General features: G+C 45.5%; 1 protein-coding gene across 1 annotated transcript; it reads left to right on the top strand.

Moving 5' to 3' along the window:
- The first annotated feature begins 19,855 nt into the window (after positions 1-19,855).
- Positions 19,856-21,679, top strand: LOC123117015 (cytochrome P450 81Q32-like). The gene is made up of 2 exons (XM_044537870.1): positions 19,856-20,797; positions 20,899-21,679. Exons 1-2 carry the CDS (start codon positions 19,856-19,858, stop codon positions 21,511-21,513), a joined length of 1,557 nt encoding a protein of 518 aa, XP_044393805.1. The 3' UTR covers positions 21,514-21,679.
- Positions 21,680-22,060: the final 381 nt, after the last annotated feature.

Raw genomic sequence — 22,060 nt, 5'->3', positions numbered from 1 at the left:
CCTAGAAGATTTTACAACTGCTTGCAAACTTCCGCAGTGGGGCAATGTTCATGAACCCCACATATCTGAATATAAAGACTTTCTTGCTAGTATTACTGTAGGAGAATCAAGGGATATAGCACAAGCTACCATAGGGAGCATTCATTTTCCTGTTATACATTATTTTGCTCTCTTCATTGGTAGATGCGTTAACAGTAAAGATGAAGCATGTCACATGTGTGTCCCTGATCTTTGTGTCCTCAAGAGTGCTGTGTTAGGTAATAAAGATTACAACTTGGGGGCAATAGTTGCACGTAGGTTGCATAATAATGGTATATCTGGAGATTTATTTGGAGGGATTTATGCGACCCGTGTTGCTAATTATCTTGGTATAGCCCCACGAGAGGAGGATATGGAGTTGCTTCCTGCTTATTTAGATTATGACGCGATGGTCAGACATCGTTTTCTTTTGAGGAACGAACAATTCCTCCAGTGTCGACTAATCTTTGACAGACGTAGCACTGTCCATGTTACTCTCCCTGCTCCTTACCTTTTTGATTACCAGGCAAAACAAAGATATGTTGTTACTAGGGAGGAGGCAGCTGAACACGAGGGGAGAGCGGAGGCGGCTCGCCAACATGCCGCTGCTCAGGATGCATTTGCTGCTGCATCTCCGTACGACCCCAGTTATAACTTCGGATATCAGCCAGGCTATCCTTGGCATTAGACCAACTTAGGCCAAAAGCCTAAGCTTGGGGGAGTACGTATTTCTCACCGACTTTACATTCATGTTCACACACTATTCTAGTTGTCGGTGCTCATACTCTTTCATTGTATTATCCATGTTAGTTTAATTTTCTTTTTCTAGCTTTCTTCTTGTGTGTTTGATAAACCTACGAAAACCAAAAAAAATAGTTAGTTTACTTTCCATGATTGTAGTAGTAATTAAATGAAAACCCAAAAAGATTTCTCGTTCTCCTTTTACTTGTTGGGAGCTTTCCCGTGTAAATAGTTTTGTTTTATTTTCTTTTCTTTGGGGGTCGAGAGTAGAAGACCATATTGAAAATGTTCAGTGGCTCTCATATGCTTGATTGTTGATTTAACTTAGAGCCCATATTACCTTGTCTTCTCTCTTCAATTGAATGCTTGCAGATTCCATCTTAGTCCAATGCACGTGCACTATTATTATACACACCGTTCGGTCGTGCAAGTGAAAGGCAATAATGATGATATATGATGGACTGATTGAGATGAGAGAAGCTGGTATGAACTCGACCTCTTTTGTTTTTTGTAAATATGATGAGTTCATCGTTCTTGATTCAACCTATTATGAAGTAAACGTATTTGCAATGACATCTAGAGATTATAGTTGCTTATGCCATGCTTAATTAGCTATGAGTTATAATGGTTTACCTTGTGTGCCAACATGCTATTAAAATGATTATGATGTGGTATGATGGGATGGTATCCTCCTTTGAGTGAATTGAGTGACTCGACTTGGCACATGTTCACGTATGTAGTTGAAAACAAATCAACGTAGCCTTCATGATATTTATGTTCATGATGGATTATATCCTACTCATGCTTGCACTTGGTGTAAATTAATTTTAATGCATGTTCATGACTGTCGTCGCTCTCTCAGTTGGTCGCTTCCTAGTCTTTTGCTAGCCTTCACCTGTACTAAGCGGGAATACTGCTTGTGCATCCAAACTCCATAAACCCCAAAGTTGTTCCATATGAGTCCACCATACCTTCCTATATGCGGTATCTACCTGCCGTTCCAAGTAAATTTGTATGTGCCAAACTCCAAACCTTCATATGAAATTCTTTTTTGTATGCTCGAGCAGCTCATGTTTCAACTAGGGTTATTCTCAAGAGGAGTGGACTCCGCTCCTCATTCACGAGAAAATGGCTGGTAACCGGGATGCCCAGTCCCATGATCAAAAAGATCAAAGCAAATTAAAATAATTAAACAAAACTCTCCCAGGGCTGTTGCTAGTTGGAGGCACTCGTTGTTTCGAGAAAGCCATGGATTGATGCTTGTTGGTGGTGGGGGAGCATAAACTTTTACCATTCTGTTTGGAAACCGCCTATAATGTATGTAGCATGGAAGATATCGCCATCTCATAGTTGTTGCGTTGACAGTGAAAGTATTCCGCTCAAAATGTTATTCATCTCCATTTTTAAATCGAGCTCTGGCACCTCTACAAATCCCTGCTTCCCTCTGCGAAGGGCCTATCTATTTAATTTTATGTTGAGTCATCACCTTCTTATTAAAAAGCACCCGCTGGAGAGCACACTGTTATTTGCATGCATTACTATTAGTTTATGTTGGGTATGACTTTAATGGATATCTTTTACCATGAATTACAATGTTTAGTCAGTCCTTGATCTTTAAAGGTGCTCTGCATTTATGTTTTGCAGTCTCAGAAAGGGCTAGTGAGATACCATCTTGTTATATTATATTATGATTATTTTGAGAAAGTGTTGTCAACCGAGTTTTATTATTATTGCTCGCTAGTTGATTATGCCATTGATATGAGTAAACATGAGACCTAAGTGTTATTGTGAATATGGTTAGTTCATAATCTTTGCTGAAAACTGAAGGAAATATGCCCTAGAGGCAGTAATAAAGTTATTATTTATTTCCTCATATCATGATAAATGTTTATTATTCATGCTAGAATTGTATTAACCGGAAACATGATACATGTGTGAATACATAGACAAACTTAATGTCACTAGTATGCCTCTACTTGACTAGCTCATTAATCAAAGATGGTTATGTTTCCTAACCATAGACATGTGTTGTCATTTGATTAACAAGGTCACATCATTAGGAGAATGATGTGATTGACTTTACCCATTCCGTTAGCCTAGCACTTGATCATTTAGTATGTTGCTATTGCTTTCTTCATGACTTATACAAAGTTCCTACAACTATGAGATTATGCAACTCCCGTTTACCGGAGGAACACTTTGTGTGCTACCAAACGTCACAACGTAACTGGGTGATTATAAAGGAGCTCTACAGGTGTCTACAAAGGTACATGTTGAGTTGGCGTATTTCGAGATTAGGTTTTGTCACTCCGATTGTCAGAGAGGTATCTCTAGGCCCTCTCGGTAATGCACATCACTATAAGCCTTGCAAGCATTGTGGCCAATGAGTTGGTTACCAAATGATGCATTACGTAATGAGTAAAGAGACTTGCCGATAACGAGAATGAACTAGGTATTGAGATACCGACGATCGAATCTCGGGCAAGTAACATACCGATGACAAAGGGAACAATGTATGTTGTTATGCGGTTTGACTGATAAAGATCTTCATAGAATATGTAGGAGCCAATATGAGCATCCAAGTTCCGCTATTGGTTATTGACTGGAAACATAGTTCTCGAATCCGTAGGGTCCGCATGCTTAACGTTACGATGACAATTTTATTATGAGTTTATAAGTTTTGATGTACCGAAGGTTGTTCGGAGTCCCGGATCTGTTAAGGGACATGACGAGGATTCTCTAAATGGTTGAGACATAAAGATTGATATATTGGACGACTATATTCGGACACCGGAAGTGTTCTGGGTGATTTCGAAGAAAACCGGAGTGCCGGAGGGGTTACCGGAACCCCCCAGGGAAGTATTGGGCCTTAGTGGGCCTGAGGGGAGAGAGAGGGCAGCAGCCCAGGAGGTGGCGCGCCCCCTCCCATGAGGAGTCCGAATTGGACTAGGGGAGGGGGGCGCGGCCCCTCTTTCCCTCTCCCTCTCCCTCTCTTTCCTTCCCCCCTTCCTCCTTCCTAGTTGGACTAGCAAAGGGGATTCCTACTCCCACTAGGCGGAGGACTCCCCCCTCCTTGGCGCGCCCCTAGGGCCGGACGGCCTCCCCCCTTGCTCCTTTATATACGGGGGCAGGGGGGCACCTCTAGAGACACAAGTTGATCTTCGTGATCGTTCCTTAGCCATGTGCGGTGCCCCCCTCCACCATATTCCACCTCGGTCATATCGTAGCGGTGCTTAGGCGAAGCCCTGCGTCGGTAGAACATCATCATCGTCACCACGCCGTTTTGCTGACGGAACTCATCCCTGACACCCTGTTGGATCGGAGTCCGGGGATCTTCATCGAGCTGAACGTGTGCTGAACTCGGAGGTGCCATACGTTCGGTACTTGGATCGGTCGGATCGTGAAGACGTACGACTACATCAACCGCGTTATCATAGCGCTTCCGCTTTCGGTGTACGAGGGTACGTGGACAATACTATCCCCTCTCGTTGGTATGCATCACCATGATCTTGCTTGTGCGTAGGAATTTTTTTGAAATTACTACGTTCCCCAATAGTGGCATCCTTGCCTAGGTTTTATGCGTTGATGTTATATGCACGAGTAGAACACAAGTGAGTTGTGGGCGATACATGTCATACTGCTTACCAGCATGTCATACTTTGGTTCAGCGGTATTGTTGGATGAAGCGGCCCGGACCGACATTACGCGTACGCTTACTCGAGACTGGGTTTACCGCCATGCTTTGCACACAGGTGACTAGGAGGTGTCTGTTTCTCCAACTTTAGTTGAACCGAGTGTGGCTACGCCCGGTCCTTGCGAAGGTTAAAACAACACTAACTTGACGAACTATCGTTGTGCTTTTGATGCATAGGTAAGAATGGTTCTTGCTCAGCCCGTAGCAGCCACGTAAAATTTGCAACAACAAAGTAGAGGACGTCTAACTTGTTTTTGCCGGGCATGGTGTGATGTGATATGGTCAAGACGTGATGCTATATTTTATTGTATGAGATGATCATGTTTTGTAACCGAAGTTATCGGCAACTGGCAGGAGCCATATGGTTGTCGCTTTATTGTATGAAATGCAAACGCCCTGTAATTGCTTTACTTTATCACTAAGCGGTAGCGATAGTCGTAGAAGCAATTGATGGCGTAATGACAACGATGCTACGATGGAGATCAAGGTGTCACGCCAGTGACGATGGTGATCACGACGGTGCTTCAGAGATGGAGATCACAAGCACAAGATGATGATGGCCATATCATATCACTTATATTGATTGCATGTGATGTTTATCCTTTATGCATCTTATCTTGCTTTGATTGACGGTAGCATTTTAAGATGATCTCTCACTAAATTATCAAGAAGTGTTCTCCCTGAGTATGCACCATTGCGAAAGTTCTTCGTGCTGAGACACCACGTGATGATCAGATGTGATAGGCTCTACGTTCAAATACAATGGGTGCAAAACAGTTGCACACGCGGAATACTCAGGTTAAACTTGACGAGCCTAGCATATACATATATGGCCTCGAAACACGGAGACCGAAAGGTCGAACGTGAATCATATAGTAGATATGATCAACATAGTGATGTTCACCATTGAAACTACTCCATCTCACGTGATGATCGGACATGGTTTAGTTGATTTGGATCACGTAATCACTTAGATGACTAGAGAGATGTCTGTCTAAGTGGGAGTTCTTAAGTAATATGATTAATTGAACTTAAATTTATCATGAACTTAGTACCTGATAGTATTTTGCTTGTCTATGTTTGTTGTAGATAGATGACTCGTGTCGTTGTTCCGTTGAATTTTAATGCGTTCCTTCAGAAAGCTAAGTTGAAAGATGATGGTAGCAATTACACGGACTGGGTCCGTAACCTGAGGATTATCCTCATTGCTGCACAGAAGAATTACGTCCTGGAAGCACCGCGGGGTGCCAGGCCTACTGCAGATGCAACTGACGACGTTAAGAACGTCTAGCAGAGCAAAGCTGATGACTACTCGATAGTTCAGTGTGCCATGCTTTACGGTTTAGAACCGGGTCTTCAACGGCGTGTTGAACGTCATGGAGCATATGAGATGTTCCAGGAGTTGAAGTTAATATTTCAAGCAAATGCCCGGATTGAGAGATATGAAGTCTCCAATAAGTTCTATAGCTGTAAGATGGAGGAGAATAGTTCTGTCAGTGAACACATACTCAAAATGTCTAGGTATAATAATCACTTGATTCAACTGGGAGTTAATCATCCTGATGATAGTGTCATTGAAAGAATTCTTCAATCACTGCCACCAAGCTACAAGAGCTTTGTGATGAACTATAATATGCAAGGGATGGACAAGACTATTCCCGAGCTCTTCGCAATGCTAAAGGCTGCGGAGGTAGAAATCAAGAAGGAGCATCAAGTGTTGATGGTCAATAAGACCACCAGTTTCAAGAAAAAGGGCAAAGGGAAGAAGAAGGGGAACTTCAAAAAGAACAGCAAACAAGTTGCTGCTCAAGAGAAGAAACCCAAGTCTGGACCTAAGACTGATACTGAGTGCTTCTACTGCAAGCAGACTGGACACTGGAAGCGGAACTGCCCCAAGTATTTGGCGGATAAGAAGGATGGCAAAGTGAACAAAGGTATATGTGATATACATGTTATTGATGTGTACCTTACTAATGCTCGCAGTAGCACCTGGGTATTTGATACTAGTTCTGTTGCTAATATTTGCAACTCGAAACAGGGACTATGGATTAAGCGAAGATTGGCTAACGACGAGGTGACGATGCGCGTGGGAAATGGTTCCAAAGTCGATGTGATCGCGGTCGGCATGCTACCTCTACATCTACCATCGGGATTAGTTTTAGACCTATATAATTGTTATTTGGTGTCAGCGTTGAGCATGAACATTATATCTGGATCTTGTTTGATGCGAGATGGTTATTCATTTAAATCAGAGAATAATGGTTGTTCTATTTATATGAGTAATATCTTTTATGGTCATGCACCCTTGAAGAGTGGTCTATTTTTATTAAATCTCGATAGTAGTGATACACATATTCATAATGTTGAAGCCAAAAGATGCAGAGTTGATAATGATAGTGCAACTTATTTGTGGCACTGCCGTTTAGGTCATATCGGTGTAAAGCGCATGAAGAAACTCCATACTGATGGACTTTTGGAATCACTTGATTATGAATCACTTGGTACTTGCGAACCCGTGCCTCATGGGCAAGATGACTAAAACGCCGTTCTCCGGAACTATGGAGCGAGCAACTGATTTATTGGAAATCATACATACTGATGTATGTGGTCCAATGAATATTCAGGCTCGCGACGGGATCGTTATTTTCTCACCTTCACAGATGATTTGAGCAGATATGGGTATATCTACTTGATGAAACACAAGTCTGAAACATTTGAAAAGTTCAAAGAATTTCAGAGTGAAGTGGAAAATCATCGTAACAAGAAAATAAAATTTCTATGATCTGATCGTGGAGGAGAATATTTGAGTTACGAGTTTGGTTTACATTTGAAACAATGTGGAATAGTTTCGCAACTCACGCCACCCGGAACACCACAATGAAATGGTGTGTCCGAACGTCGTAATCGTACTTTACTGGATATGGTGCGATCTATGATGTCTCTTACTGATTTTTCGCTATCCTTTTGGGGTTATGCTTTAGAGACGGCCCCATTCACGTTAAATAGGGCACCATCAAAATCCGTTGAGACAACGCCTTATGAACTATGGTTTGGCAAGAAACTAAAGTTGTCATTTCTTAAAGTTTGGGGCTGTGATGCTTATGTGAAGAAACTTCAACCAGATAAGCTCGAACCCAAATCGGAGAAATGTGTCTTCATAGGATACCCAAAAGAGACTATTGGGTACACCTTCTATCACAGATCTGAGGGCAAGATTTTCGTTGCTAAATTCGGATCCTTTCTAGAGAAGGAGTTTCTCTCGAAAGAAGTGAGTGGGAGAAAAGTAGAACTTGATGAGGTAACTGTACCTGCTCCCTTATTGGAAAGTAGTTCATCACAAGAACCGGTTCCTGTGACGACTACACCAATTAGTGAGGAAGCTAATGATATTGATCATGAAACTTCGGATCAAGTTTCTACTGAACCTCGTAGTTCTACCAGAGTAAGATCCGCACCAGAGTGGTACGGTAATCCTATTCTAGAAGTCATGTTACTTGACCATGGCGAACCTACGAACTATGAGGAAGCGATGATGAGCCCAGATTCCGCAAAATGGCTTGAAGCCATGAAATCTGAGATAGGATCCATGTATGAGAACAAAGTATGGACTTTGGTCGACTTGCCCGATGATCGGCAAGCCATTGAAAATAAATGGATCTTCAAGAAGAAGACTGACGCTGATGGTAATGTAACTGTCTACAAAGCTCGACTTGTTGCAAAAGGTTTTCGACAAGTTCAAGGGGTTGACTATGATGAGACTCTCTCACCCGTAGCGATGCTTAAGTCTGTCCGAATCATGTTAGAAATTGCCACATTTTATGATTATGAAATTTGGCAAATGGATGTCAAAACTGCATTCCTGAATGGATTTCTAGAAGAAGAATTGTATATGATGCAACCGGAAGGTTTTGTCGATCCAAAAGGTGCTAACAAAGTGTGCAAGCTCCAGCGATCCATTTATAGACTGGTGCAAGCATCTCGGAGTTGGAATAAATGCTTTGATAGTGTGATCAAAGCATATGGTTTTATACAGAGTTTTGGAGCAGCCTGTATTTACAAGAAAGTGAGTGGGAGCTCTGTAGCATTTCTGATATTATATGTAGATGACATATTGTTAATTGGAAATGATATAGAATTTCTGGATAGCATAAAAGGATACTTGAATAAAAAAATTCAATGAAAGACCTCAGTGAAGCTGCTTACATATTGGGCATCAAGATTTATAGAGATAGATCAAGACGCTTAATTGGACTTTCACAAAGCACATACCTTGATAAAGTTTTGAAAAAGTTCAAAATGGATCAGGCAAAGAAAGGGTTCTTGCCTGTATTACAAGGTGTGAAGTTGAGTCAGACTCAATGCCCGACCACCGCAGAAGATAGAGAGAAAATGAAAGATGTTCCCTATGCTTCAGCCATAGGCTCTATCATGTATGTAATGTTGTGTACCAGACCTGACGTATGCTTAGCAATAAGCTTGGCAGGTAGGTACCAAAGTAATCCAAGAGTGGATCACTGGACAGCGGTCAAGAACATCCTGAAATACCTGAAAAGGACTAAGGATATGTTTCTCGTTTATGGAGGTGACAAAGAGCTAGTCGTAAATGGTTATGTCGATGCAAGCTTTGACACTGATCCGGACGATTCTAAATCGCAAACCGGATACGTGTTTTTATTAAACGGTGGAGCTGTAAGTTGGTGCAGTTCTAAACAAAGCGTCGTGGCGGGATCTACATGCGAAGCGGAGTACATAGCTGCTTCGGAAGCAGCAAATGAAGGAGTCTGGATGAAGGAGTTCATTTCCGATCTAGGTGTCATACCTAGTGCATCGGGACCAATGAAGATCTTCTGTGACAATACTGGTGCAATTGCCTTGGCAAAGGAATCCAGATTTCACAAGAGGACCAAGCACATCAAGAGACGCTTCAATTCCATCCGGGACCAAGTCCAGGTGGGAGACATAGAGATTTGCAAGATACATACGGATCTGAATGTTGCAGACCCGTTGACTAAGCCTCTTCCACGAGCAAAACATGATCAGCACCAAGACTCCATGGGTGTTAGAATCATTACTGTGTAATCTAGATTATTGACTCTAGTGCAAGTGGGAGACTGAAGGAAATATGCCCTAGAGGCAATAATAAAGTTATTATTTATTTCCTCATATCATGATAAATGTTTATTATTCATGCTAGAATTGTATTAACCGGAAACATGATACATGTGTGAATACATAGACAAACTTAATGTCACTAGTATGCCTCTACTTGACTAGCTCATTAATCAAAGATGGTTATGTTTCCTAACCATAGACATGTGTTGTCATTTGATTAACGAGGTCACATCATTAGGAGAATGATGTGATTGACTTGACCCATTCCGTTAGCCTAGCACTTGATCGTTTAGTATGTTGCTATTGCTTTCTTCATGACTTATACAAAGTTCCTACAACTATGAGATTATGCAACTCCCGTTTACCGGAGGAACACTTTGTGTGCTACCAAACGTCACAACGTAACTGGGTGATTATAAAGGAGCTCTACAGGTGTCTCCAAAGGTACATGTTGAGTTGGCGTATTTCGAGATTAGGTTTTGTCACTCCGATTGTCGGAGAGGTATCTCTGGGCCCTCTCGGTAATGCACATCACTATCAGCCTTGCAAGCAATGTGGCCAATGAGTTGGTTACGGAATGATGCATTACGTAACGAGTAAAGAGACTTGCCGGTAACGAGATTGAACTAGGTATTGGATACCGACGATCGAATCTCGGGCAAGTAACATACCGATGACAAAGGGAACAACGTATGTTGTTATGCGGTTTGACCGATAAAGATCTTCGTAGAATATGTAGAAGACAATATGAGCATCCAGGTTCCGCTATTGGTTATTGACCGGAAACAGTTCTAGGTCATGTCTACATAGTTCTCGAACCCGTAGGGTCCGCACGCTTAACGTTACGATGACAGTTTTATTATGAGTTTATAAGTTTTGATGTACCGAAGGTTGTTCGGAGTCCCGGATGTGATCACGGACATGACGAGGAGTCTCAAAATGGTTGAGACATAAAGATTGATATATTGGACGACTATATTCGGACACCAGAAGTGTTCCGGGTGATTTCGGAGAAAACCGGAGTGCCGGAGGGGTTACCGGAACCCCCCGGGGAAGTATTGGGCCTTAGTGGTCCTGAGGGGAGAGAGAGGGCAGTAGCCCAGGAGGTGGCGCGCCCCCTCCCATGAGGAGTCCGAATTGGACTAGGGGAGGGGGGCGCGGCCCCTCTTTCCCTCTCCCTCTCCCTCTCTTTCCTTCCCCCCTTCCTCCTTCCTAGTTGGACTAGGAAAGGGGAGTCCTACTCCCACTAGGAGGAGGACCCCCCCCTCCTTGGCGCGCCCCTAGGGCCGGCCGGCCTCCCCCCTTGCTCCTTTGTATACGGGGACAGGGGGGCACCTCTAGAGACACAAGTTGATCTTCGTGATCGTTCCTTAGCCATGTGCGGTGCCCCCCTCCACCATATTCCACCTCGGTCATATCGTAGTGGTGCTTAGGCGAAGCCCTGTGTCAGTAGAACATCATCATTGTCACCACACCATCGTGCTGACGAAACTCATCCCCGACACCTTGCTGGATCAGAGTCCGGGGATCGTTATCGAGCTGAACGTGTGCTGAACTCGGAGGTGCCGTACGTTCGGTACTTGGATCGGTCGGATCGTGAAGACGTACAACTACATCAACCGCGTTGTCATAACGCTTTTGCTTTCGGTCTACGAGGGTACATGGACAATACTCTCCCCTCTCGTTGCTATGCATCACCATGATCTTGCGTGTGCGTAGGAATTTTTTTGAAATTACTACGTTCCCCAACAAAAACTTGAATCCTGGCTTTACATATTTACAACAACAAGAGCAAATAGAGTTTGCAAAAGTTTTTCTTTATCACTTTCAGTGTATCAACTGAATTGCTTGAGGACAAGCAAAGGTTTAAGCTTGGGGGAGTTGATACGTCTCCAATGTATCTACTTTTCCAAACACTTTTGCCCTTGTTTTGGACTCTAATTTGCATGATTTGAATGAAACTAACCCGGACTGACCCTGTTTTCAGCAGAACTGCTGTGGTGTTGTTTATTGTGCAGAAAAGAAAAGTTCTTGGAATGACCTGAAAATCCACGGAGATAACTTTTGGAAAACAAAAGAATCAAGGCCAGGGGGCCCACACCCTGTCCACGAGGGTGGGGGGGCGCCCTCTCCCCCTGGGTGTGCCCCCTGTCTCATGGGCCCCCTGATGCTCCACCGACCTCAACTCCAACTCCATATATTCCGTTTTGCGAAGAGAAAAATTAGAGAGAAAGTTTCATCGCGTTTTACGATACGGAGACGCCGCCAAGCCCTAATCTCTCTCGGGAGGGCTGATCTGGAGTCCGTTCGGGGCTCCGGAGAGGGGGATTTGTCGCCATCGTCATCATCAACCATCCTCCATCTCCAATTTCGTGATGCTCACCGCCGTGCGTGAGTAATTCCATCGTAGGCTTGCTGGACGGTGATGGGTTGGATGAGATTTACCATGTAATCAAGTTAGTTTTGTTAGTGTTTGATCCCTAGTATCCATTATGTTCTGAGATTGATGTTGCTATGACTTTGCTATGCTTAATGCTTGTCATTAGGGCCCGAGTGCCATGATTTCAGATCTGAACCTATTATGTTTTCATGAATATATGTGAGTTCTTGATCCTATCTTGCAAGTCTATAGTCACCTATTATGTGTTATGACCCGACAACCCCGAAGTGACAATAATCGGGATACTTCTCGGTGATGACCGTAGTTTGAGGAGTTCATGTATTCACTATGTGTTAATGCTTTGGTCCGGTACTCTATTAAAAGGAGGCATTAATATCCCTTAGTTTCCACTAGGACCCCGCTGCCACGAGAGGGTTGGACAAAAGATGTCATGCAAGTTCTTTTCCATAAGCACGTATGACTATATTCGGAATACATGCCTACATTACATTGATGAACTGGAGCTAGTTCTATGTCACCCTATGTTATAGCTATTACATGAGGAATCACATCCGACATAATTATCCATCACTGATCCAAGGCCTACGAGCTTTTCACATATTGTGCTTCGCTTATTTACTTTTCTGTTGCTACTGTTACAACTACTACAAAACTGCCATCTTTACTTTTGCCACTATTACCATTACTATCATACTACTTTGCTACTAAATACTTTGCTGCAGATACTAAGTTATCCAGGTGTGGTTGAATTGACAACTCAACTGTTAATACTTAAGAATATTCTTTGGCTCCCCTTGTGTCGAATCAATAAATTTGGGTTGAATACTCTACCCACGAAAGCTGTTGCGATCCCCTACACTTGTGGGTTATCAACACTTCTCCAGCTCTTGAGACAAATGGGTATTTTTCTCTGTAAGAACTTGTTCATACAATGATCCTTAAATTAGTTGTACCAACTGTTTCAAGTCTTAGGGGCTACTGATATACATAATTATCAGATTTTGTTTACCCGTATATCTTTTAAATACTGGTTTGTGGCTCTCGCAAGCCCATCTTGAGCAGCTCGGATGTACGTGTCTCTCGAGTTGAAGGCATTGAAAGCCTCTTAGGAAAAACTAGGGTCGCGGAGTGCGGCCCACCGACGCCGATGATTCATAGCGCTCCCCACCTTGGAATTTGTAGCAGATATTCTATCCGAATCCTCTATAGGAGGACCATCCGATGTCGTCCCCACGTTAGCCTCCACCCTTGAGGCCGGTTCTAGAATCCGTAGAGGCGTGATGGGTAGGATCCCCGGATATAGTCCGGCGAAAGTTCTTTCTGCCAAGACACAGTGGATATTGTTATATTTTAAGATAACAATCACGGAGCATGTTTTAAACCATACCTCTTCGATGGCGGCTCGGCCATGTCTTTGCTCGCTTTCCTTTTTGGAAGCCTACCTAGCCTGGGCACCCCTTGTTGGTGAGTCACCGCGGGTTCGGCTTGGCGCGCCGATGGCCTTCCCTTTATAGCATAACATATGTGCGGTGGGTAAGGTGGAAAGAGTGAACCCTTTTTGGAAGATAAGTCTCCTATTTTACTTATATGTGATGCAGGGAGGAGGCCGGGATAGTCGGCAATGAGGGCCACCAAGGTGCCGTCATAGCTCGCCTGGTAAAACACCCTGTCTCCAAGCTCCACAAATATGTTCAGATCTTCTTCGAGTTCAGGGTTGAGGGCCTGGTTGTGGTCCTCCGGCTGTGGATCTCCCTCATAGCTTTCCGCATTTCCTGTTATGGACTAGCGAGGTAAATATTCGTGATGAAAGACTACGGGAATGAATAGAGTTGAGTAAAATATAGCGACTCACCCAGCTAGGGGGGGTTGTACATGGAAAATCCATCCCGTGGCTTAATGCGGATGAACTCCTCTTCTTCTCCTTTGTATAAACCGGACAGTATTTTCGCCAGAGCGGTGGCGGAGTCCGGACCTCTTCGATCGCAGCGGGTGGCATCGTCTTCTCCCTTGAAGTTCCACATGGGATGCCACCGATACTGGAGTGGCTGCACCCCCCGCATTATGCATATTGACATAACCTCGATTACTATCAATCCAGATTTGGCAAGCATTTTTATCCTGCCCATCAATTGAAGGACCTCTCTGCTATCTTCCTCCTTGGGGCTCCGAGGACGCCAGCTACAGCGTTTCTTCAACGGGGAATTTGTGAACTCAGGAAGACCCATCCGGATAGGGTCGGGAAGGGAGACGTCCTCTATATAAAACCACTCGGAAGGCCAATCTTCGGATGTCTTCTTTGGAGTGCCGGACAGGTATCCGGTCCCGGTGATGCGCCATATTTCGGCTCCGCCCACTTGGAATATTGATCCCTCTTGATTGCGAGGGACGAGGCAGAACAGCCTCTTCCATAGCTCGAAATGATCTTTGCAACCCAGAAATAACTCACAAAGGGTGACATAACCTGCGATGTGCAGGATGGAGGCAGGGGTAAAATTGTGCAGCTGGAGGCCATAATACTCCAGGAGCCCGTGGAGGAACGGATGGATTGGAAATCTGATTCCCCTCAGCAAGTAAGGGACAAGGCACACTCGCTCCCCCCTGGATGGGTTGGAAAACTCTCCGCTTGCTCCCCACCATCAAAGGTGGCTAATCCGGCTCGAACGGGGACAAGATATGCAGGTGGAAGAAACCCCTGGGTCTGCAACTTCACCAATTGGCCGTGGGATATGGTACACTTCTCCCAATCAGCTGGCTTGGCACTATGGGGGCGAGAGGAGGAGCTGCGGTGGCCAGCCATGATGGGATGGTTTCTCCGGGCATGCTCTGATGAATCCTCGCTTGGGGAAGATGGTGTGATTTGGATCTGAGGATCCCCGTCTCTTTAATAGACGATTTATTTACATGGTCAGGGTGGCAAGTGTAAAAATGCTCCGGCTTCTCGCATTCGCTCGACACATGGAGGCTGATGCTACGTCTTGAGCTTGCGTTGGTTTTCCTTGAAGAGGAAAGGGTGATGCAGCAAAGTAGCGTAAGTATTTCCCTTAGTTTTTGAGAACCAAGGTATCAATCCAGTAGGAGGCTCCTCAAAAGTCCCACGCACCTACACAAACAAACAAGAACTCGCAACCAACGCAATAAAGGGGTTGTCAATCCCTTCACGGAGACTGCGCGAAAGTGAGATCCGATAGAGATAATATGATAAGATAATATTTTTGGTATTTTTATGATATAGATTGGAAAAGTAAAAAGATGCAAATAAAAGTAGATTGAAAGCTTATATGATAAGAGATAGACCCGGGGGCCATAGGTTTCACTAGTGGCTTCTCTCAAGATAGCATAAGTATTACGGTGGGTGAACAAATTACTGTCGAGCAATTGATAGAAAAGCGAATAATTATGAGATTATCTAGGCATGATCATGTATATAGGCATCACGTCCGTGACAAGTAGACCGACTCCTGCCTGCATCTACTACTATTACTCCACACATCGACCGCTATCCAGCATGCATCTAGAGTATTAAGTTCATTAGAATAGAGTAACACATTAAGGAAGATGACATGATGTAGAGGGATAAACTCATGCAATATGATATAAACCCCATCTTTTTATCCTCGATGGCAACAATACAATACGTGCCTTCCTGCCCCTGCTGTCACTGGGAAAGGACACCGCAAGATTGAACCCAAAGCTAAGCACTTCTCCCATTGCAAGAAAGATCAATCTAGTAGGCCAAACCAAACTGATAATTCGACGAGACTTGCAAAGATAACTTAATCACACATAAAAGAATTCAGAGGAGATTCAAATATTTCTCATAGATAAACTTGATCATAAACCCACAATTCATCGGATCTCAACAAATACACCGCAAAAAGAGTTACATTGAATAGATCTCCAAGAAAAGCGAGGAGAACTTTGTATTGAGATTCAAAGAGAGAGAAGAAGCCATCTAGCTAATAACTATGGACCCGAAGGTCTGTGGTAAACTACTCACAACTCATCGGAAGGGCCTTGGAGATGATGTAGAGGCCCTCCGTGGTCGATTCCCCCTCCGGCGGAGCACCGGCGAAGGCTCCAAGATGGGATCTTGCGGATACAGAAGGTTACGACGATGGAAATAGTTGTTTTTGGTGCTCCTTGATGGTTTCAGGGTACGTGGGTATATATAGGAGGAAGAAGTAGGTCGGTGGACGCTCGAGGGGCCCACGAGGCAGGGGGCGCGCCCAGTAGGGGTGGGCGCCATACTTGCATTGGACAACGCACATGCGTTTACCACCGCCTCGGCAATGTCCGCCGCGAGGGCCGCCGCCGCATCCCGCGCCCCCTGCCTCACACAACGGACATGTCATGCCATACTTGCATTGGACAACGCCCATGCCTTCACCGTTGCCTCGGCAATGTCCGCCGCGGTCCCGCGCCCACTGCCTCGCCCAATGGACACGCCACGCCATACTTGCATTGGGCAACGCCCATGCATTCATCACCGCCTCGGCAACGTCAGCCGCGAAGGCTGCCACTGCCTCCCGCTCCCATTGCTTCACACAACGGACATGCCACATCATACTTGCATTGGACAACGCTCATGCATTCACTGCCGCCTCGGCACACCAACGCAGCGCTTGTGATCCGCCGGCGAGTTGGGATGCCAGATGGACCACACCGCCTCCGGTGAGGCAGCGACGGCGCACCTCGCACCGAATCCATGCACCATTTGGGCGGATGCAATGGATTCCTGATGGAAGGACTCTGTCCATTGCCATCCGGCTGCCTCATCCCGGGAGCGGCACAACACCAGGCGGACGACCATCTCCTCCTCGTTGCCACATGGGATGAGCTCCGGGCCAATGGATATGGGGGTGTAGGAATTTTATCCATTGCCCGCCATGCCGAAGACAGTGGGAGATCACTGGACGAGAGCTTGTGGGCGAAGAAGAGTGGAGTGGAGTGGAATGCGACTAGGGTTTCATTCGGAGTGCTGATAGGGTCCAATTTATGTGGGGATTGGCTAGGCCATAGTGGGCCGGATCCGATGTGGCACTCGCGTCCGAGCATCCCCACATCCGCCTCAGATGTGAGCTGGATGCTGGGGTTGATAGTCAGTCCGGGCATTTGGACCGAATACGGGACGCCCGGTTGGGTTGCTTTTTTTCGTCTGAGCACTGATATGGCAGCCAGCACGAACATTTGAGGCGGGTATGGGGTCCGGTTGTAGGTGCTCTAAGAGCACCTACAAACAGAGCCCCGTATCAGGCTGCTTGGACAGAAAAATGTAACCAAACCGGACAGCACAATCTAGCCCAAACGTTAAGGTTGAACGACACTCGTAGACCCAATCCATATCTAGGGCCGATACATGATGCACTGTCACATCATCGAGCGCTCCTTCACCTCAGCGGAGATGGAAGCAAACCATCAGGACTTTGCGGGAGTCCTAACATCCACATAATGAACCAAAAGTCACCACGTGCCCGTCTCTACTCTCCGTGTTCAAGCAAGGACGAACCGAAAGCCAACACATGTCCGTCTCTACGCCTTCATCGTTGAGGAGGAGTGAGACCGCCGTGACATGCCGGAGGCCGCCGCAGAGGATCTCACCCTCCTCAATGGATAGTCAGATTAAGGATTCCAAAACACCTGACATTGTTTGGGATATCGAGGGTGGCGACGTGCATATCTCGTACTTTAAAAATGTACGGTGAACCTTTTTTAAAACCACAATGAACCTTTCTTATTCATGGTGGACAATAATTTTAAAAACACGATGATAAAAACAAACGGTCCTTTTAAAAAATACAAATGTTTAAAAAATTACACGAAGAAAAATTTAAAACACAAGATGACGATTTTTAATACGCCCTAAAGAATTTCTAAATACATGCTGAACAATTTTTAAAATGCGTGATGAACCTTTTCTAGATACATGATGAGCATTTTTTTATACAATATAAACAATTTTTTTAGACACAATTTGAACATTCATAGAATACACGATTTCCACTTTGAAATTACACACAACATATTTTTTTTGGAAATATAACACAATTATGCTTTTTATAAGGACTATGCATATTTTATAAACTAGAGGATACCCTAGGCGTTGCTGCGGGAATTGGTTGATGAAGGTTGATAAATTTTTGGGTTGATAGATGAGAACCTAATTTAAAAATATTTATGACTTATTATATTTGATCATGTATAGTTATAGAATATCTTATTCAACACAAGAAGAATAATTGAATGGACAATATTTTTTCATGCATTGTCGAATGTTGTGATTGTTTTTTTTTTCATGCATGGTTGCATGTTCAGGTAGGCATTATCCAATTCATAATTGTATGGTGAGTGACATGCTTAGATGATAAATAAGTTAATGGGGTTGACTCTTTTAGGTATATATGATACATGGTAAAAAGAAGAATGAGAACAAAAGGAAAGAAGAAGAAAATGGGAAGATAAAAGAAAAATGAGATGATGAAATTAAAAGAAAATAGACATAATAAATGGGAAAATAAAAGAAAATTGAGATGATGAAATTAAAGGAAAATGAACATAATTATTTTAGAAAAACTCATTTTACAACAAAATGAATTTAAAAAATTATGTAATTAAATTGGAAAGTGAAAAATAACCAAAAAACATGAAAAGAACAAGAAACAAAATTACAAAAGAAAAACGAAGAACATAAAATGAAACATAATTTTTTTTAAAAACAATCACACATTTTACCACAAAATGATTAAAAATCATGTAATTAAATTGGAAAGTGAAAAATAACAGAAAATATGAAAAGAACAAGAAACAAAATTACAAGAAGAAAAACAAAAGGGAAGAACATATATAAAATTAGGAAAAGACCGGAAAGATAAAAATTAGAAAGAAAGAATAAAATCTGACCAAAATTCAGATTACAAAACCATGCACCCCCTCCAATTTTTTTTTGGTAGAAACTGCTTCCCGCTCGTTTATTACTGGGCCGATCCAACAAATAGCTTTTGCGAGTAGGAGGAGCACTCCCATATAACTCTATTTTATTGTCTTAAAAAAGCTCTATTTTATCATCTAAAGAGAAAAGTAGCTCTATTTGTTAAAAAAATTTAGCTCTATTTGATTATTTTTTTCTAAAAAAGATCTATTTGATTTTGGAGGCCACAACCACATGTCAACATCAAAATCCACAGCGAACCAACCTGTGGTTGGATGGTTAGAGGGACTGTGGTATCCCCAGCCCACCAGGGTTTAAATCCTGGTGCTCGCATTTATTCCTGGATTTATTTTAGGATTTCGGGCAATGCGCATTCAGTTGGAGGAGACGTTCCCGTCGATGACGAGACGCCTACGGTGGCTTCGTAAATCTCAAGATGATATGCCGGCTCAATCTTTTGGAGGCGCTCATAGGGTTAGGCTGTGCGTGTGCGCGTCTGTAAGAAAGAAAAGCTGAAGAACCCCTGTATTGTTAAGACCAGCCCAGTAGTATCCGCATGTCCTTAACAGTAGTAGTACAACCGCAATTTGGACTGAAGATCAATGGTTTGCTGGAGATGCTGCGATGATCCCAAGCACATAGCTCCAGTCTCAAAGTTTCTCCTCGTTTGTCCTGGGCTACGTTTTTTTTTTGAGGGGGTCCTGGGCTACGTTAATTGATCTGTCCATGACGTATTGGCGTACGGTTAGGATGGGAATGCCTTGGCATGGTCAGGCCAATTGGTGCTTACACTGTCTGAAGTCTGAAAAACCTTGGATCTTGCATATGGCACTCCCAGTTCGGCCATTGGCTTCGTATCCAAAACTTACGGGCCAAATTATATCGAGGAGCTTATAAAATACCACGCAAACAAGCCACTGAATCGAACGAGAAACCAGCTCTGCTCCTTCCAAGTTCCAACGGCATGAACACTGTCGCCGCCCTCGCCGGCGCTGCCGCCCTTTTCGTCTTCATCACATCACTACTCCGTCTACGCCACCCACTCCTCGGCGGCTCCAAGAACAAGAGCGCACAGCTGCCGCCGAGCCCCGTCGCCATCCCCTTCCTCGGCCACCTCCACCTCCTCAAGAGGCCGTTCCACGCCGCGCTCTCCCGCCTCGCCGCGCGCCACGGCGCGGTCTTCTCCCTGCGCCTCGGGTCGCGCCCCGCCGTGGTCGTGTCCTCGGCTGCGAGCGCCAGGGAGTGCTTCACGGACCACGACGTCACCTTCGCCGATCGCCCGCGGTTCCCCTCGCTGCAGCTGGTGTGCTTCGGCTGCACGACGCTCCCGACGTCCCGCTACGGCCCCTACTGGCGCAACCTCCGCCGCGTCGCCACGGTGCAGCTCCTCTCCGCGCACCGGGTGGGCTGCATGACCGCGGACATCGCCAGCGAGGTGCGCGCGATGGCGCGGCGCCTGTCACGTGCCGCCGCGGCCGCCCCCGGCGGTGTCGCGCTGGTGGAGCTCAAACGGAGCCTATTCGAGGTGTCCCTTAGCGCCTTGATGGAGACCGTCGCGCAGACGAAGACGTCCCGCGCCGAGGGAGCCGAGGACACGGACATGTCGCCGGAGGCACAGGAGTTCAAGGAGTCCCTGGACGAGATCGTGCCGCTGCTCGGCGGGGCCAACATGTGGGACTTCCTGCCGGTGCTACGGTGGTTCGATGTGTTCGGCGTGAGGAACAAGATCGTGGCTGCGGTTAGCAGGAGGGACGCGTTCCTGAGGCGGCTCATCGACGCACAGCGGCGGAGGCTGGGCGACGGCGGCATCGAGGGCGAGAAGAAGAGCATGATTGCCGTGCTGCTCGATTTGCAAAAGACAGAGCCGGAGATCTACACGAACAAAACGATCATGGCTCTGTGCATGGTATGCGCTTCCAGCTCACTCCATATCGTCTTTCACTCTCATAGTCCCACTGCTACCAACCTCAGTGGCAGTAACTCTTCTTGTCTTCCTTTCCTTGGCAGACCATGTTCAGCGCGGGGACAGAGACCACGGCGACGACGGCGGAGTGGGCGATGTCGCTGCTGCTCAACCACCCGAACGCCCTGACGAAAGCGCAGGCCGAGATGGACGCGACCGTCGGAACCACCCGCCTGCTCTGCGCCGACGACCTGCCCCGCCTCGGCTACCTCCACTGCGTCATCAGCGAGACCCTCCGGCTGTACCCGCCCGTCCCGGCGATGATCCCGCACGAGTCCTCCGCGGACTGCACGGTGGCGGGCTACCACGTCCCGAGCGGCACGACGCTGCTCGTGAACGCGTACGCCATCCACAGGGACCCTGAGGCATGGAAGCACCCGTTGGAGTTCAGGCCGGAGCGGTTCGAGGAGGGGAAGGCCGAGGGTCTGTTCATGATGCCGTTCGGGATGGGGCGGCGCAAGTGCCCCGGCGAGGCCCTCGCGCTGCGGATGCTGGGCTTGGTTCTGGGCACGCTGGTGCAGTGCTTCCATTGGGACAGGGTTGGTGATGCTGAGGTTGACATGGGTGAAGGAGGAGGGCTGACGCTCCCCAAGGCGGTGCCGCTGCAGGCGATGTGCCGACCCCGGGCAGCCATGACACATGTCCTGAGGGGACTGTGACCGCTGGGGTCTGGGGAGGCGTGCGTCGTGGAGGTAAATTGTACCGCGCCGTGGTTTCCTCCAGCACGCCTTAAGCATGAAGTGGTTCGATGAGGCCCGGAGGAAAAAGGTGGACTCCTTCGTTAAAAAAAGAAGCAGTGTGTGGGGGTTAAGGTGAATGATGAGGGCTTAAGAGAGGGTGACCCTATGTCTCATGTTCTATTCAACATAGTTACGGATATGTTGGCAGTTATTCGCAGTCGTGCTAAAGAAAATGGCTAAGTAGGAGGACTAGTTCCGCATCTTTGTGGATGGGGCAGTGTTCATACTACAATACGCAGATGACACATATTTTCATGAAACACGTTCTTGCAAAAAGTAGAAATATGAAGCTAGTGCTCTGTTTATTTGTATAATTGTCGGGACTGAAAATTAACTTTGACAAGAGTAAATTGTTCTGTTTTGGGAGAGCCAAAAAGGAACAAGACGCTTACAGATTGTTATTCAGATGTGAAATGGGTTCCCTACCTTCCAGTTACCTAGGAATAGCAATTCATCATCACAAATT

This window comes from Triticum aestivum, chromosome 5B, assembly GCF_018294505.1.
Source record: "Triticum aestivum cultivar Chinese Spring chromosome 5B, IWGSC CS RefSeq v2.1, whole genome shotgun sequence".
Lineage (NCBI taxonomy): Eukaryota > Viridiplantae > Streptophyta > Magnoliopsida > Poales > Poaceae > Triticum > Triticum aestivum.
Note: the sequence above shows the minus strand (reverse complement) of the source record. Positions and strands in the feature narration are given on the sequence as shown.

What these genes read in the sequence shown, in the direction of transcription:
- LOC123117015 (XM_044537870.1), top strand. Translation starts at nt 19,856, where the DNA reads ATGAACACTGTCGCCGCCCTCGCCGGCGCTGCCGCCCTTTTCGTCTTC. An exon ending in CGATCATGGCTCTGTGCATG is followed by an intron (nt 20,798 to 20,898) that starts GTATGCGCTTCC and finishes TTTCCTTGGCAG; the next exon opens with ACCATGTTCAGCGCGGGGAC.